The 16,483-nt window shown below is 37.8% G+C and overlaps 1 protein-coding gene across 9 annotated transcripts in view; it reads right to left on the bottom strand.

Moving 5' to 3' along the window:
* The window catches only part of LOC121313408 (double-stranded RNA-binding protein Staufen homolog 2-like), a 110,490-nt gene that overhangs the window by 85,951 nt on the left and 8,056 nt on the right, over positions 1-16,483 (bottom strand). For 8 of the 9 annotated variants that reach the window (XM_041245922.1, XM_041245920.1, XM_041245916.1 and 5 more), the window contains exons 3-5: positions 15,203-15,333; positions 12,759-12,918; positions 11,149-11,284 (exon numbers count right to left, since the gene is read on the bottom strand). In XM_041245922.1, the coding sequence (XP_041101856.1) occupies positions 11,149-11,284; positions 12,759-12,918; positions 15,203-15,333 (427 nt within the window). The remainder of the gene's footprint in view (positions 1-11,148; positions 11,285-12,758; positions 12,919-15,202; positions 15,334-16,483) is intronic. The other variant, XM_041245915.1, reaches the window with a different exon arrangement.

Consider the following 16,483-nt stretch of genomic DNA (forward strand, 5'->3'; position numbering starts at 1 on the left):
CATCAGAAAGACACTGGGCAAAAATGGGATTCATGGCAGAGTAGCAAGGCGGAAACCACTGCTCACTACGAAGAACATGAATGCTCATCTCAAGTTTGCCAAAAAGCACCTGGATGATCCTCAAGAGTTCTGGAACAATGTTATACGGACAGATGAGTCAAAAGTGGAACTTTTTGGCCAACATGGGCCCCGTTATGTCTGATGAAAACCAAACATTGCATTCCACAGTAAGAACCTCATACCAACGGTCAAGCATGGTTGTGGTAGTGTCATGATTTGGGGAGTCTTTGCTGCATCGGGACCTGGACGACTTGCCGTCATTGAAGGAACCATGAATTCTGCTCTGTATCAGAGAATTCTACAGAAGAATGTCAGGCCATCCGTCCGTGAGCTGAAATTGAAGCGTAGCTGGGTCATGCAGCAAGACAATGATCCAAAAAAATTGATAAAATAATTGGAATTCCAAATGAAAATAATCAAGTTGCAGGATACGGAAAGGGATTTCAAGTGACACAATTATTTGTGAAAGGATTGCTGTTAAACACTTTCCATTTTAAGACTGCAGAGAAACACTGCAATATTTCCAAAAATAGGCATACCGTAAGTGCTGAGTGAATCACAAGCCATGACTTCTGGAATCCTCCCATTGTTGTTTCAAGAATTTCATCTCCCACTTCCCTGTTCCTAGACATTCACACTGAATTGAAATTATCAAAACAAGGTGTGGGAAGCACACAATGTGTAAGCACCAAGTCCGACGCCTGAAATCTAAACAATGACTCTTCTGAAAACAATTAGTTACAACTATACCATGCAACCTTCACATTATTATTCATGCACTCCTGTAAAAACTGCACATAATAAGAGACATGACACAGTATTCCCAAACCATGATGGGTCACATTTGCTCCAGCAGAGTTATATCATCACGGAAAGAATGCCTGGTCTCAAACAGCAGCGTGTTATATGTAAAGGTTTAAATCATGTAACCCTCAGGTTTCTTAAATTGGGAAGGTAGGAAAATTGTTATTAGTTTATTTCACTGTAATAAAAGCATACTCTAGGACACTCGTTTTCAAATTGGGGTATGTGAGCTCTCGTTAAGGGGTACACGAGAAAATCCTGTAATGGAGGACAAAAGATTTTTTTACCACGTTGTAGTACTTTACGATTTAGCAATCGAATCAACAATGGTTGAGTCTCCTTTCACATAAAACCACAGCCGTACCGGTGAACGTTTCCTTTCTGCTGGGTGAGGTTAAATCTGACATTGAGTACACATGGCTAATTTACATATTTAAATAGCAGGGCGGTGGTTTTGCAGTCTATGAGCTAAAAAAACCCCAAAAAGCTCAAAGATTGTCATTGTATGATGTTTCTTCTTTTAAGAATGTGTAGTATATACTAGGTAAGTTTACTTTCTGAAGTTTAAATGTTCAGTGTTAATAGTTAATCAGTTCAGTGTTTTATCTACCTTTGTTTTTAAATAACCGTATTTATGAGTTCAGCAGACAGCTGGGCAGATTACTTACAGTGAAATCACTCGATCATTCTGAGCTGCAGCTGAAGCGCCATGACCGTTATCTTTACTTGCAATGCTTGCGTGTGTTTTTTCATTATTACTTTGTTGAAGAACTCAGTTGTTGTGCGACTGCATTACCCGACACCTCCACACCGGCAATTATTAATAAAAGCTGGCTTCCCTACTCCAGACCTACTGAATGTATTCATATCATACAGTGCCCATCAACAAGCTTTAATGGTCTTACAGCTGATTAACATGAACAGACTACTGCACTAAACACTTTAACATGTAATCATTTTGCTATAAATCTGACTGCATGATATAAATAGCCCCTTTCTACTTTCAACAAATTAGCTTTTGGAAATATTCACTTCTCGCTGGATGTGATACCACACAAGACACACATAGCATTTTACATTGTCCCTGTTCAAGTGTTCAACGATAAAATTCAAATTCAATAAAAAAAAAAAAAAAAAAAAAAGCTTACATTTGTAACTTTTTTTAATATTTTTTTTTTTTTTTTTTATGCAAACTGCCCCACCTGTTTTCTCTCTACACTTCTGCATTTGTTGGAAGAAATGCATGACTTTGGGGTCCCCAAGTGGCTCAACCAGTTAAAGCACTGGGAGCACAGGATGAGTCATACAGCTTGGACTGGGCGCTTTCCTTAATGGCCCACTTACAGCTTTTTGTAAAGTTCTATTGGTTCATTTTTAGATATATAATGACATACCCTGTGTATGCCTGCATTGTTTACTAATCAGGGCTTAGTTTTACTGAACTCTGCCCTGCAACACATGACAAACCTAAAACCGAAATATTGGCTTGCAGTCTAATTGGCCTCATTCTAACACGCCGTTGGCTTCTAGAGTTAAGAGGTTTTGCAAGTATTTAATTTAGTAATAAGAAAAGACCACATTTGTTCTTGTTTTCACAGGTATATTATGACTATCCAGATGGGGATACGAGGTAGACTAGAGTATTTGGAAGGGGGAACAGGGCCTAAAAAGTTTGAAAACCACTGCTTTAGTATGCATGAGATGTTTTCGGGTAGGGGTGAAAATGATGGGTAGGGTGGGTTACAGCAAACCAAAATATTATAATGATCTGTGCCTTTGTGTTTGTGTACTGTAATTCCCGCTGTAATTGACTTCCCCAGCTTTGTATTTCCCGCTGCTGCTTTAATTAGCTCCGTGTGTGTAATCCTAGTGATTGATCCTGTCTGTGTGTTCCCATTGGTCTGAAGTGTGCGGCCAAGGACCAATGGGAACACGGCGCTCGGCCAATTGTGCGCCTCCCCCTGGGAGCTCCAGTCCACTGTCAGCAGTAAAACAGCCTGAACTCAAACCGGCGACATCCAGACTATAGGGTGCATCCTGCACTCCACGTGGAGCACCATTACCGGATGCGCCACTCGGGAGCACCTTATAACGACACTTTTAATCCAATTTTACAAACACCATCAGTTGTATAATTGTGTGATGTCTGTTGAATCATTCTTAGCAATGTCCGTTCTTCATTGCTATTCATTATGGCAACTAAATGTTTGCTGGATGGGTGACTTAATGGCATATGGGAAAACTTTCGTTGATCAGTCCAGATGTTTGTTTTTTTTTCTGAAAATTTGAAATGTTCTTCAGTGACTATAAAAAAATACAGTACAAGAAAATTAATTGCTATATGCTTTGTCTTACTTGCATTGTGTAAATAGGGCAGTCTGTGATGGCCTCATATTAAATATCTTTTTAAATGACTCCACCTAACATGTGTACCATAGTGTGATCACAAACGTAAGTTTAAAAGCTGTACAGTAGTGTGTGTGTGTGTGTGTGTGTGTGTGTATATATATATATATATATATATATATATATATATATATATATATATACACACACACACAAAAACATTTCACCTGTACAACAGCCAAGAAACAGCCAGCATAAAGGGTCCACCTAAACGAAGATATGACATGTACAAATGGGGGAAAGTTTGTCTTTGTCGATTTCTGTTTTATATTATCTAAACCTGGCTTGAGTCACACATTTAGTTTATATTATTCTACAGCCCCTAGTGGCCACATGAGGTTATTGTATATGTCAATTCGAAAAAAAAATACATGAAAAACATACCCAACACAAATGAGAAAAAGTGCTAAATACTAAATACAAAAGTAAAAGTAAAAAATGACTAAAACAATAACAAATGTAACACCTACACTACAGCTGCACCCTAATAACCCTTTCGGATGTATCTATGCAAGTGTTCATCTTATAGGTATTAATGGTCTTTATAGGCCCTAGAATGACACCAGGCCTTTTTGCCATTGAATTTTGGTATGTGGTACCAAGCGTGCCTTTTGGGTCCCAAAAGACCACCCAAACTTCTCCTGAATGGGCATAATCCTTCAGGAGTATGTAATGTTACCAGATGTCACATTAACTTCGGTATGTTTGCTTTCTTTGTAAGGGATACCAAAATGTGTATATTTCAACATGGTTTAGATATTTGTAGGCCCCAGAATGATATAATCTTTTCCACACAATTTGAATGGCACAGGTACTTTTCTACTGGACACCACCTGCAATTAAACTACATTAAGAATACAGCAGTGCACCTACTATGAAGACACAATTTCAAAGCATGTGGTCTGTATCAGTGATATGGCATTGATATTGAGGCTAAAACATTGGTAATGGAACTTCATAAGAAAATCAAAAGAACAATTCTGTGTATCAAACTTTAACACAATAATTTTAAAGTCTACTGTCTGCACAGCAGAAACTTAAAGATGTGCTAAATATTAGATCAGATACACTTTAAGCACAGGGGACTTATAGAACCTTGCAAATATGATGCTGCCAACACAAATTAAGCTGCAAAGTGAAATGATGAGATATTAGCAGTTGTAGTAGTAGCATGATTTGCAAATACATCCAAGCTATCCTCAGTGATGCCTAATTAGTCCCTAGTTGCAGGAAAAATAATAATAATAATAATAATCACAGAATTTGCTCTCTCTCTCTCTCAAAGAATTTTTAATTTTTTGCAAAAAAATGAAAACTCAAACATTAGCTCCCTACTATCACTGTGCTTGTCACTAGAGCACATACACGCTATTTGTATAGTGAGAAGTATGGCGTGGTTTCAGTGCGAGCTTTAGTTCAGCCATGGAGAGATTCCTAAGACCATCAGTGAGCTCTACAAACAAATCAAAATTAGAACCAATTATAACGGCAAAAGACAGGGCACAGACGCAAAATGCAAGTCCAGTATTTCCAATAATTCACCGTCATAACTTCTGTTAAAACTTCAGAAGACCGTGACAACGACCATGCACAGACAAACAGTGGTTACTGATGAACGAAGTAAGGGAAGATTATTATTATTTTACAAAAGGATTTCATAGTTTAGTCGCAAGTTCAAAGCAAAGCGTTGTTCTGTTACTCCTATGTGAAATATTTTAAGAATTGTTATGTTTTATGTATATTTTAAAAAAGTGGTTTTATTGTATGTTTGCTTTATTGTATGTGTTTTTTTCTTCTGATTTACATAAAATATGTCAAACATGTTTGTTCTGGGTTTTTTTTTTTCAGATTTTAGTAATGTAAAAAAAGAATTTAATTAACTGTGACTTACATAACAAAAATAAATAAATTACTCATTAACACTGTTTTTCATTAAACACAGATTTCCATGGGGACTACCTAATGAACGCAGTAAACACAGGAGAACAATGACTGCAAGACTAGCTTCCAAAGGGACAGGAGGATGTGGGCAGACTGGATGTATCAAGTGATTGCTGTTGAGAATGTTCACCAAAAAATGGGTAACCACCCGTTTAATAAAAAAACTCTTCGGCCTCCAATGTAACAATGTGCCTTAAGCACAGCAATAAAAAAACAAACAGCTGCAATGGTAAAATAAATTGTTCATGATTCACTGTCTGCTGAAAATGTTTTGTTTTATAGCTCAATAATACAAATTTCACTTATATAGCACTCTTCATGCAAGCATTACAAAAGAAATATCTAATAAAAGCCTGTGTCTAATATATAATAATACATAATCCAGCTACAAATAAACAGAGTCAAACAAATATGTTATCAAACAGGATTTAAAAGATTTAACTCAATTTAGCTAGCATTTATGATATAAATCGAGAGCAAGTACCCTGGCTTCGAAAGAGTTCACACGAATTTTAGGGACTGTCAAAGATTAGCATTTTCCAATCTCAGGGAAATACCAGTCGATGTTATATTGCGGAATATCCACCATATTGTTATTATTATTAACGCCTTATAGGTGGTCTTCATAATAATAATATAAAGAAGAAGAAGAAGAAGAAGTGTAGCTCTACCTTTGTCATAAACATTGTTAATTTGACGTTGGATACAGTCTAATTGTAACATTAGTACTCTACTTATTAAAATAAAAAAAATTAGCAACTTTTTAATCGGGATTGTAGCCCTAATAATAATAATAATAATAATAATAATAATAATAATAATAATAATAATAATAATAATAATAATAATAATTTACTGATCAGCTTATCCACAGCACAACAATATTTAAAACAATCCACTACTGCCCTCTGTAGGTAAAACTGATTATTTTGAGAATTCTACAATGAATACAATATTCATTTTTGACAAAAAAATACAGAGAAAAAATAACACATTAAAATAAATAGTACAGCCAGTGAAAAACTGTAAAGTGTTAGTTCTTGCCACACTGTAAGAACTGTCTTATAGCACAACATGTTGCAGGTTATTTCTTACATAGAACAATCCATGTCAAGACATCCCAGCAGGGTTTACTAGAGATAACAACATCTACAGCTAAAAAAAAAAAAAAAAAGTGGAATTTGTCATTGTCAAAAAACAGAAAAAGCCTTGTATACAAATAATTTGCTATTTCCTGAACATAAGGGATTCCGAGTCCCTCCTGTCCCTAGGCATCGTACCTCATGTCTTTGGCTTCATGGCTGAAAACCTGTGGCATCAACCTGGAAAGCCCAGTAACCAGCAAGTCTCAGCTGAAAGACCAAACAGAGGTGGGTTCATAAGGTACCAGAGGGGTGACACCAAACCTTTGCACATTATGTAAGAATTTTTTAATCTGTATGAAATTATGTGGAGCCAATGTAGTGAATGCAGGACTAGGTGGTATTGTCAGAGAATTTGTACCGAGTGAATCATATTTCAGATGCAATTTGTACATGCTGTAATATGACTAAATAAGTATATGGAAGACCAGAATAGAGGGCAGTGCAAATAGAAAGATGGTCGGTCAAGTAATCTGAGTCAGGAAGAGCGGAGAGAATGGTTTAAGAAACAAAAGACAAGTTGGAGAAAGCAAGTGTAATGATGCGTAGGGCAGAGAAAATGACAGGTGGGCTTGAGAACAGCGAAAAGGAAAATAAAGTCCTTAAGCAAAGCCTGGCTGGAAGACAGGAGTCTGAGGGAAGCTTTAGACAAGTCCAAACCTATTCTGTCCATGGTACAGGCACTCTGTAAAATAATGGGAACACGTAAAGGAGAAGAAGCTAATGGTATCAACTGAGGGTATCTTGAATGGAAGGCCCAAGAGTGGGCAGAGGAACAGAGTGCAAAACGGAGTGTGCTCAAAGTAGCTCCGATGGTAATAAATCAGGAACCCACAGATCCAACCATTGATCCTATAGTGATGGTGGAGAGTTATAAGGATGTTCCTTTGTCAGTTACTGATGCAAAAATGTATGTTGATTTACTTCCTAAATTTCAAAAGGCAAAATATAACGAAGACTTTTGGTCGAAATAAGATAATCTTGTCAGGTGACATTTGCAATGGTTTTTGGAGTCTGTCCATTAGAATACAAGACCAGTGGAAATTTGCATTCACGATTAAAGGAACACAGTTCACCTGGACCAGATTGCCCCAGGGATTTCATACGAACTACATACGTGAATATATCGAAGACTATGCTGTCTCGGCAGGCCCTCTGTATGAGATGTTGAAGAGAACGGAAGGTAAGCTTGACCCTGTGTACTGGACCAAGGAGGCAAAGGAAGGATTCGAGAAACTGAAACAAGAGATCTGAGGCCCCAGCATTAGGGATTCCGTGTTCAGACTGAGAGTTCCATTTACAGGTCTCCATCAGAAATAACACTGTACAATGTGTCTTGTTACAGGAACATGGGGGACATCTAAGACCACGGCTTACTACTCAAGTAAGAAGACACCCACCGAGTACGGGTACCCTGCATGTGAAACGTACCTGGGAGCAGTCTGCTGGGCAATCCAAACAACTGAGCCACTGGTAGGATTTACGCCACTGATCATACACACACAACGCACCTCCCGGAAAACGATGATGCCAGGTAAGCTGAGAGGTGTATCCACAGCAACTCAGGCGAGGTGGGCCCTAAGCCTACAGAGTGATGCCACAGTGGTACGAGACAATCGGATCTCAATGACAGACTTAGTACCTGAGACAGGTGAGGACCATATATGTGCCAGCAGAGAAGAGTAAATGGGGATTGTGGGTGAGATCCATGAATCAGCACAAACACCGATATACACTGATGGCTCTTGTTATTGGGATTCAACTGGCAGGGCCTTTGTAACTAGGTGGGCTACATGGAACCCCACTAAGGGACCGAAAGGAACTCTTGTAATGGGGAAGTTACCAGGGGGGGCTTTTCAGTTCAAGAGGCGGAACTGATAGCACTACTGATGGCTTTACATCAGAGCAGAGGACAGGACATCTGTATTTATACAGACAGCTGGTATGCCTTTGGAGTGGTACATGACTACATGGCCACTTTGGCTAAACGAGGGTTTATAACCACTATGGGAGCAAACATCAAGCATCAGGCTTTGATTGAGATTATCTAGGAAAAGGTCCTGGAAAGGTAACAAAGTGGGGAGAGTACTGCAGTACTGGATGGGGTTTTGGACCAGGGGCATGGGTCGATTGGTTCGGCTGGTAGAACATTTCCGGTCGAGTTGCCTCCTTGGTGTCCCCTGTCACCCCTGTTCTGGTGTTCTTTCTCTACTGTTGAATGCGCCACACCCTCCGTCAATATCAACGCACTCAATGGACGGTCAGGGCTGTGAAGAATACCCTCCTCTAAATTGAGTGAGTGGAGAAGATGCTCACTGTCATGTGCTGGTAACCTCTGATGGGTGCGCAGAAGACGGTCTCATGTTGGCCTCGTGGGTTCTATTGGCCACGGGTCAAAAGTGGGAGGTGAAGGGCTGAAATAAATATTAGTTAAAAAAAAGTAGTATGAAAATGCTTGAGTATACCTGTATAGGCTGTGTTGAAATATGGATAGGTGAGTCAGCGCTTTACAAGGACATTGCACTTTGGCTGTGTGCCGAGAACATCTTGTGTGTACCATGAACATCTTGTAATACTTTGCTTCCTTTTAAGATGAATATACGTTCTGCTGCAAGGACACACTATTTTGTCTTGTTTGTGCATTACTATAAAAAGCTGTACCTTGTAACTACATGTCAGAAGCATCAACAGATTGCCTGTGAGGTGTTGTCTCTCCAGATATCTGCTTGAATAAAACTACCTTTGTGACTCTTGGAGACTGATTTTATTTTTCGTCCCTACAGTCAAACAAATAAAATGGAGACAGATCTCTCAGGGGAGTCTAACTGATATAACTGTGTCATCAACATAAAAATGTAATGACATATTATGGCACATCACCCAAAGAACATATACAGATGCTAAATTAAACTGATTCTAGACTACACCCTTGAAATCTACCAGCACTCACGTCATACAAACTGAAGAGCAGCCACCAACAAAAGCTATAAATAGGCAAGCAAGTGTAAATGCCACATTCTAAATAATTAGAATCATATTATGTCCATGAATATACAAGCATTTTACATGATCAAGGGTAGAGCCCTGTGTTTAATGCAAATACGAAATAGCACGAAATAAAACGAATGCAACATATAAAACGAAATGCAAATATGAAACGAAATAAAATGAAAAATTATTATATATAATTTCATTTACATTTTTTAATTGGGACGCTTATACAAAAAATACTTTAAATAAACACTTGCAATTGTAGTTGCCAAGGCTAAGCCGTTACCATGGACACAGTCTGAAGGGAAACGGAAGCTCTGACTAGCACTTGCGCAGATGTATAATTTGGAGCGAGTCCTTTGGGAATTAAAAATTGTGATGGAAGAGACATTTGTTTCTAAAATGCCTAAACCGTGCATAACAATTAAACAACACTGCAAATACTCTGAGTATGCACATGACGGTGACAAAATAATGATGTGCAGATTTTGCAACTGTCGGCTGGAATGGGAGTCGAAAGATACCATTGTTACGCATTAGCTGTTTATTCCTTTTGGGGAAAATATGGCTTGTTGGCTTATATTTTGTATTAGTATGCTAATTATCTTATTTCAAGTGGTGCAAACTTTGCACTTGAGCAAATGATGTTTTGGTGTTGAATGATTTTAAATGACCCTGCTTTGCTTTGTGTTTAAATACTTAGAAACCCCAAGCTTGTATACTAGACCCATTTTTTTTTTTTAATGGGTAGATTGCTGTATGTGTAATTATTATGACAGCCCCACAATAGTAGGTGTAAAAGTGTAAAATAAATATAAATATATATATAATATATATATATATATATATATATATATATATATATATATATATATATATATATATATACGTTATAGTATTGTATTTTTATAGAGGGCATGGGCAGTATTTACTGTAAACTGGCAGCTGATTAAAAAGAGTGGGGGGACTGTACCGTTACTGCCGCTAATGAGAAATTATGGTAACTAAATCGTTTTTCTGTGCAAGGTCAGTTTATGTCAAAATGTAAAAAAAAAAAGGACAATGTTTACTAAAAATTATGTATGTAGTTCAAACATGATGTATACTATACTATTATTGATGTACATCTATTTGAGTTTTTTATTAATGTGTACCTGTAAAAATAAAACAAAAAAAGGATACAAAATAAAAATAAATTTCACAGGGCACTAATCAGGGGCATCCTGCAATGCTCCCATTTTAACCTAATCGTGAAAGTGCGTTTCAATATGAGAATGCCGACCACAGTCCAGGCAGCAGGAATTCTTTATTACTAGCTATCAACTTAAAACTTAAAAGAAGCAACGAGAATAACAGAAAAAAACAACTGTGGTTACATTCCCCCAAAAAAGGCTAAATAATGTTAAGATCTAAAGACTACATTGCAGACAAGACACACTGGGGACAACAAAGTCAGCAACACTAACCTCTACATGAAGATATTGTTTGCAGAACCTCACTGAAACATTACGCTGCATTCACACTGGGTCCGTTTAAATTGACTAGAAATCTTGGCACAAGTTAAAATTAATTAACAGCAATCAGCAATGAAGTAATGTTATGAGCACACAATGCGTGTAATATAACTGCTCAACTATTTATACATCTATCAGCCTGCACTGCGTGGTAATAGCATGTACTTGCATTATTCTAAGAAGCAGTAACAGAAGACTGTACTTCTTTATCCCAAGGGAGAAGACCTGGAAAGAGTCGCTTAAGCCCTGTCGCAATCATCACACAATAAACTACAATGAAGCACGTTTACCTTTGATTGAACATTCCCCGGAAGTTGTAATTGGCTCTGTAATTTGGCAAAGGCTTTGGGTCCAAAGGTCTGTAGATGGCAGGTTCTCCTCTTTTCATTGCTAAGCCATTCAGTTCAACAGTAGGGGTTATACTGCCTACATGCGGATTAGAAAATACACAAATAATAAGAATATATTATATTTTACAGTACCTATAGAACACTTTCTTTCCTTCAATAATCTAACATAAATATAAGAAAGAATATGCATGAAGTCTAGAATGTTGTTTATTTCTAATTAAGTTTCATTAATAGTTTGCATTTTGGTGACCTGCACCAGTGCAAGCTTTTATAATCCCAGACCCCAAAAGGCGTGAACAATTTACCAGAATGCAAAAGCAGCTCTTTTGCTTAATTATATTATCCCTGGTTTTCTCCTCACATTTGAATGTCCAATTACATTCCCCTGGTGCATGAATTTCCCACAACAGCTCAGGAAAACTGAAGATCAGTAGGCATCCTCTGATCCCACGACCAAGCCAACTGCCTCAGGAGCGGATGTCGGCCAGCTATTGGCCTCTGGAGTAAGTCCTGCAGGTCTGCTGCTGGTTTTGCCTCCCTAACCTGCGGCAGTGCCAGATGCAATTCACTGCTCCCTCTGGAATCTCCAGCAAAGTCTGGCTACTTCGCACAGCCAGGACATGAACCTGCGCTCCCCTCACTGTACGGCTCACCAAGCACACCATGTGGATGTGCAGGTAAAAAACTAACCTTCAACAACTTCATTAATTACTTTTTTCTAAATTAGATAATGGGTTTATTCTCATTTCAAGCTTCCAAACTATACTGCATCCCAAAATAAATCTTAGTGTGCATCATTCTAGGTGTTCGAAGAACGCCCATGTAAAATGTAATAAGAAATCAAGTTGCCAATCAATGTTAAATGTCACATGGTGTTCTCATGACCTGGCAGGTCTTGGGGTTTTACAGTATTATTGTGATGTACCATTCTGTTTTGTGCTGTACAATAAGTCCTGTCACTCAATTAAAACAAAAGTTAGTAATACAAATCATCTTGCTAATGATACAGTAGCGAAATGTAATTTATTGTATTAATAGACTGAGTTTTATTTATAACAAACTGTGTTGGTAAGGCATTACAAGTAATAGTACTTTTTTAATTCTTCATGCAACTCATTAAAAAAGTAACTAGTTTCAGTGTGTTATTGGTCTGCTCTTTTGAGCGTTTGTTTTTTACTTCACAGTGTTGAAAAAGGCCTGAGTTGTATTGGCCTTGATTGGAATTTATCTATAAAAGCAGGGTTAACAACACCCCTGCTCTTCTTAGAAAGGTATCCATGGATTCGAGAGTCAGTGGATCAAATGTGGATTGGTGAAGGTTTATTTTGTATTTGGTATATAGTATGTTGTGTAGTATAGCATGTAATTGAATCTGTTGTAAGCAGGTTAAACTGACCTCAAAATATTCCGTACGCTTCCGCTACCGTATCCTAGTGTAAATGTTTCAACGCAGTCACATGATAACATTGTGGGAGATCGATACAGGGTGGTGATCTGCCATAACGTAAACCCAGCTACACAGTGCTGCCTTGTCTCGCTGTGTAATGTACCTGGGTTGCTGTTAGTCTCCACCTTGGGCGGCCGTAGTGATGGCTTGGGCAGGGTCGTCTCAGTCAATGCTATGGCTGCAGCTGAATGTTGTGCCTTTTTGATGCTGCTGCCTTCTGCGTCCCAGATCTGCTCTCCAAGAGTCAGCTGCACAGTGAAGATCTGTAAGCACCAGACAGCAAGAGCAAATTCGCAACAATATAGAAAACACTGTCAACTGAAATATTGAATTTACTGTATTTCACTAGAAATAGTCAGGGTTTACAATACACACATCGATAATACAAACTGTTAACAGCACTCATGTTGGAACTCAAATGGAATTATTTTTACTGATTCACCCGTTATTGTTGTTTATCCCTGACAGAAACCACTGAAGCTAATGGTCAAATCAGGTAATAAAGCCAAGTTTATGCAAAAGATGAATGAACAATAAATCAAACAAATGGTGCAGTTTGACTAAAATATATCTTTGATTTGTTTGCATATTTTAATTTAAAAAAATTCCATGCAAATGTATGCACATTATTAATTGCAGGGTTTTTTTTTTTTGTATTTTAAAATAGCCACACAAATATATTAAGAATATTGAAAATAAAAAAACAGCTTTTATCAAGAAGGCTATAAATCATAATGATGTAGGCAGAGCACAATGGGGTTACATAGACTATCCTGCAAATGTACACTAATTAACAGTATATTTGCACTACAACATATAACATTTTTTAATTGTTTTTTTTTTTAAATCGTCAAAAATCCTGGTTCCTATGTACGAGTAAATGTGTTGGTTCCAATGCTCAGTCTAACTGATTGTCCCATGTCTACAAGTTTAGAATTGTATTTATTTTATTACATTTTTGACAACTGAGGTGACACTTTTTTTGGTCAGGTCGTAATTTGTCCAGTATTAAACGAGGAAGAGTTGGTTCTTATTATTTTTTCAGCTGTTATTTTAAATGTCATATTCCCTAAAGAAAAAACAAAGCCATGTTTAAAAATTAGCACTTCTTTATGAGAGGATATGCAAGCTGTGCAGTCAGCATTGTAAGAGAATCAGTCAGAGTTCGCAAATTGCCACATGATCGCTCTGTCTACAGAAGTCGCTCAGGAGGTTGCTTGGAAAGTAGAGCCTGGCTCTACTTCAAGCAACTGGTTGAGCAACTGCTCGCAACTGGTTGCAGGGACGTCCACGTATAAGCGACTCGGTTGCATGCAACTAAGATGCGCAATTGATCGCTCAGGTGTGGACCCAGCTTAAAGGTTGTAATTTATCTACTATCAATCCATACTGTACAGTCTTTGCTTATGGCTGCACACAAAAAAAGTAGTATTACATCAACTTCTTTCCTTAAATACATCAACTGAAATGTTGTAGCAGAAACATTAAAGGGATTCTTTGTATCATATACATTTCTCTGATATTTAATTTACAACTCTACAGTATGTATTCTGTATGATTCTCCATTGTTGTTTCAGCATAGGTTCTGTCCACACTATGCCTTTAAACCGTATTAGTTGCCTTTAAACTGAAAAGTGCTAAATACGGTTAGCTTCTACATTACCAGCGTTTAATACTGTACTTCGAGACCAGGGGGTAGTCTCAAGTCCGGTTCTGTATTAGATCTCATCAGGTACTGGACACTGTAATACCGAACTACATTTTTTATGTATCCTCCAATATCCCATAATGCTTTCTGATGTTTTGGCGCATGAACGTTACAAATACAGTACTCGGAACAGGAGTCTTTAGAAGCTGTGAATGACCATCAATACTGCTGTACCGTATACAATTTCTGAGGCTTGTTGTAAAATGGTGGATCATAGAGCGACATGAACAGATGCCGAAATCAAGGCACACTGATATCTGTAGCGATGAAATCGGTCAAGGAGAACTTCAGAGTTCAAAGTGAAACGCACACATGATACAACGTACCTTGTGCTTTTAAGAAACAAAGCCATAACGTTCATGCTAAGAGACGTTGTGTCTTCTGTAAGCACAGGCTCCATATTTGCTGGGTTGTAAGCATAAAATCCAGTGCATGCTGGGATAATGTCATATTAAGTCCCACAGTCCACTGTGCTGCTAGGAACAGTAACCAGACTATTTTAATAGCGTTTGTACGCATTAAGTCTGACTAAACATGAAACAGTACTTTAGTATGGCCGCTTTGAGCTGGGTTAATTTAATCGTTTTTGAGTACGGTTCTCGAGATCATTTATGTAGTGTGGACAGGGCCTAAGACCATTATTTGTCATGGTATTCCAGCAAACAAGGCTGGTTGTGAAGAAGTGAGGTGGGGAGGCATATCCGCATTGCACATGCTTTAGTGCACAATAATCCTTCTCAAAGCTTTAGTGCTAATACACAATCCTAACAACAATCCTTATAAATTAAACATTAGGAAAATGATGATGAGTTAAAGTATCCCATTAAGATACATCTTACCTTGGCATGTGCAGCCCCTTGTTCATGTAGGAGCTTGTACTGGGGCTGAATTCTGTTGAAACGGGCTAACTCATTTACTAGACACATTGGAGTTTTCTCTTTGGGGTTTGCCATGTTTTCCTGGGGAGAAGCTGCAAATAGAATAAACCTTTTAATAAACAAAGCACAACTGTGTATCTAGGGCTGTGTTCGAAGGTTCGTTCGCTACCCAGGAATTCAAAAGGTACTTTTAAACCTTCGAAGGTTTGTCAGGTGGCAATCACGTACTGTATGTTTTATTTATTTATTTTTTTTTTCTGTTAACAGAAATCGTTTGACAATGTGTGAACACTATAAATCACACATTAACCGGCACACCTGCAAAATTCTATCTTTTAATTTGTATAATGCATATTACGTAAACAAAAGTTGTGTAAAATCCGTTACCAAATTGTTATACGTAGCAACTCTATATGCTAAAGCACGCGGGGGGGCGGGGGGAGGCACATACATATAGCGGTTGCAGTGCTTCAGTAAAATATGTAACGAGTACCTAGTGTACAAGACAGTGTAAGTGAGCTATGGTAGAATATGTTTGAAACATGCCACATATATGCTAACATTAATTATTTTTATTTCGAAAACTGAGCACTGTCCGCCCCTCCCCCCTCCAGCTTGTGTTATCCAGAGGCAAACCTTTAATTTCTTCATTCACCATCTCGACAGCAAAGTGTTGTATAGCGTAAGCTGTACTGAAAGAAATGTCTTGAAATCCCTCTGCTGTTTAGGCTTTTTTTTGTTAAATGCCCAGGAGAAAAGCTGAATGCAAACTGTGCAAGCGACTGTTGATGCATCATGGAGGCACAACCAACCTCCGCTGTCGCCTAACAAGCGTAAGTTCACATTATTGTTAATATTTTTAGTAATATTAAAATGTGACCGATGACCTGCTTGGAACGGTGACTGTTAAATAAAGCTTTGTTTTGCCCAAATCTACTGCAGTTGGTGCTGCTGCAATGCAAGCTTAATGTATATATCGCAGGTAGCATCAATTATGTGTAAATAAACAGTTGAAATTAGAAAAACGTTATTACTGTTCTATATACCTTATTTTTAAACTACATGTAAATGCTTAATTCCATTTATATGGATTACCTGTAAAATAATATGATTTTCTATCAAATATAAACAAGTAGCTACGGTGACGTCATTTGTAAATTATGCAACTTAGTAGCATAGAAGGTTCGAACCTTCCTTAGGTAATGTGTTCCGAACCTTCAAAGTACCCTTCGTTGTAGTCCT

Source organism: Polyodon spathula, chromosome 3, assembly GCF_017654505.1.
Source record: "Polyodon spathula isolate WHYD16114869_AA chromosome 3, ASM1765450v1, whole genome shotgun sequence".
NCBI lineage: Eukaryota > Metazoa > Chordata > Actinopteri > Acipenseriformes > Polyodontidae > Polyodon > Polyodon spathula.